The 1,309-nt window shown below is 41.7% G+C and overlaps 1 protein-coding gene across 1 annotated transcript in view; it reads left to right on the top strand.

The window, feature by feature from the left end:
• The window catches only part of c4h11orf98 (chromosome 4 C11orf98 homolog), a 9,280-nt gene that overhangs the window by 1,473 nt on the left and 6,498 nt on the right, over positions 1-1,309 (top strand). Inside the window, exons 2-3 of the mRNA XM_031879312.1 lie at positions 275-399; positions 474-571. Coding sequence (XP_031735172.1) covers positions 275-399; positions 474-571 — 223 coding nt within the window. The remainder of the gene's footprint in view (positions 1-274; positions 400-473; positions 572-1,309) is intronic.

Genomic DNA, 1,309 nt, shown 5'->3' with positions numbered 1-1,309 from the left:
CTGTATATATGTATATATGTATACTGTATATATGTATATATATATACTGTATATATGTATACTGTATATATGTATACTGTATATATGTATATATATGTATATATGTATGTATATATATATACTGTATATATGTATATTGAGTCACTTTCTCAGAGTAAAAAGTGACTCAAACATCAAGTTTAGGACTCGAGATGATTCTTCAGTTTTTCTCTGATGACCTGAATATTAAATCCGTCTCGTTGTTCAAGTTTTTCTTTTTGTTGTTGTTCTGCAGGAACTCGCTAAGAACGTCTTCAAGCGTCGTCGAGTTCTGAGCCGAGAGAAGAGGAAGAGACATCTGATCGTGGGAGCCGTGGTGGACGAAGGTCTGATCACCGTCCACCACCTGAAGAAGAGGAAGTACGTGATGAATAGAACCAGAAGTCTCTTCTTCTTCTGATGTTAGACGGAGAATAAACGTGTTTGTGTTTCAGGTCGAGTCAGCGAGCGAACATCACTTTGTCTGGAAAGAAGAAGAGAAAACTTCTGAAACAGCTTCAGCACATGCAGACAGAGAAGGCCGGTATGGAAGGTCAGTGACGCCTAAAACATTGACTGACCCGCTGAACATAGATATATCTATATAGATATATCTAGAGTATATATAATATAGATATACTCTATAGAAACAGAACCATCATGAGTAGAAGTAGATAATAGAACATGACTTTACTGCAGAATAACAGTTATTATGACATTCATCATTAAAAAGAAATAAAACGAGTTGAATTCTTTGATTATTTATTTTTCAAAAATTGTAAAACAATATAATCAATACATCCAACATGTTATGTGTCTACAAGTGTTATTAATGTAGGAAATAAAATGGAGGCTCCACATGTTATAAATATTAAACTATTTAAATATTAACATCCTCTCCTCTCTCTCTCCTCTCCTCTCTCTCCTCTCTCCTCTCTCTCTCCTCTCTCGCTCCTCTCTCTCCTCTCCTCTCTCTCTCCTCTCTCTCCTCTCCCCTCTCCTCTCCTCTCTCCCCTCTCTTCTCCTCTCTCCTCGCCTCCCCTCTCTTCTCCTCTCCCCTCTCCTCTCCCCTCTCTCCTCTCCTCTCTCCCCTCCTCTCCTCTCTCTCCTCCTCTCTCCTCGCCTCCCCTCTCTTCTCCTCTCCCCTCTCTCCTCTCCTCTCTCTCCCCTCTCTCCCCTCTCCTCTCTCCTCTCCTCTCTCTCCTCTCTCCCCTCTCCTCTCCTCTCCTCTCTCTCCTCTCTCTCCTCTCTCCCCTCTCCTCTCTTCTCTCCTCTCCTCTCCCCTCCCCTC

The sequence above is a fragment of the Anarrhichthys ocellatus genome, unplaced genomic scaffold, assembly GCF_004355925.1.
Source record: "Anarrhichthys ocellatus isolate YVR2014 unplaced genomic scaffold, GSC_Weel_1.0 scaffold245, whole genome shotgun sequence".
Lineage (NCBI taxonomy): Eukaryota > Metazoa > Chordata > Actinopteri > Perciformes > Anarhichadidae > Anarrhichthys > Anarrhichthys ocellatus.
The sequence above is the reverse complement of the archived record's forward strand: the minus strand, read 5'-3'. Positions and strand labels throughout refer to the sequence as shown.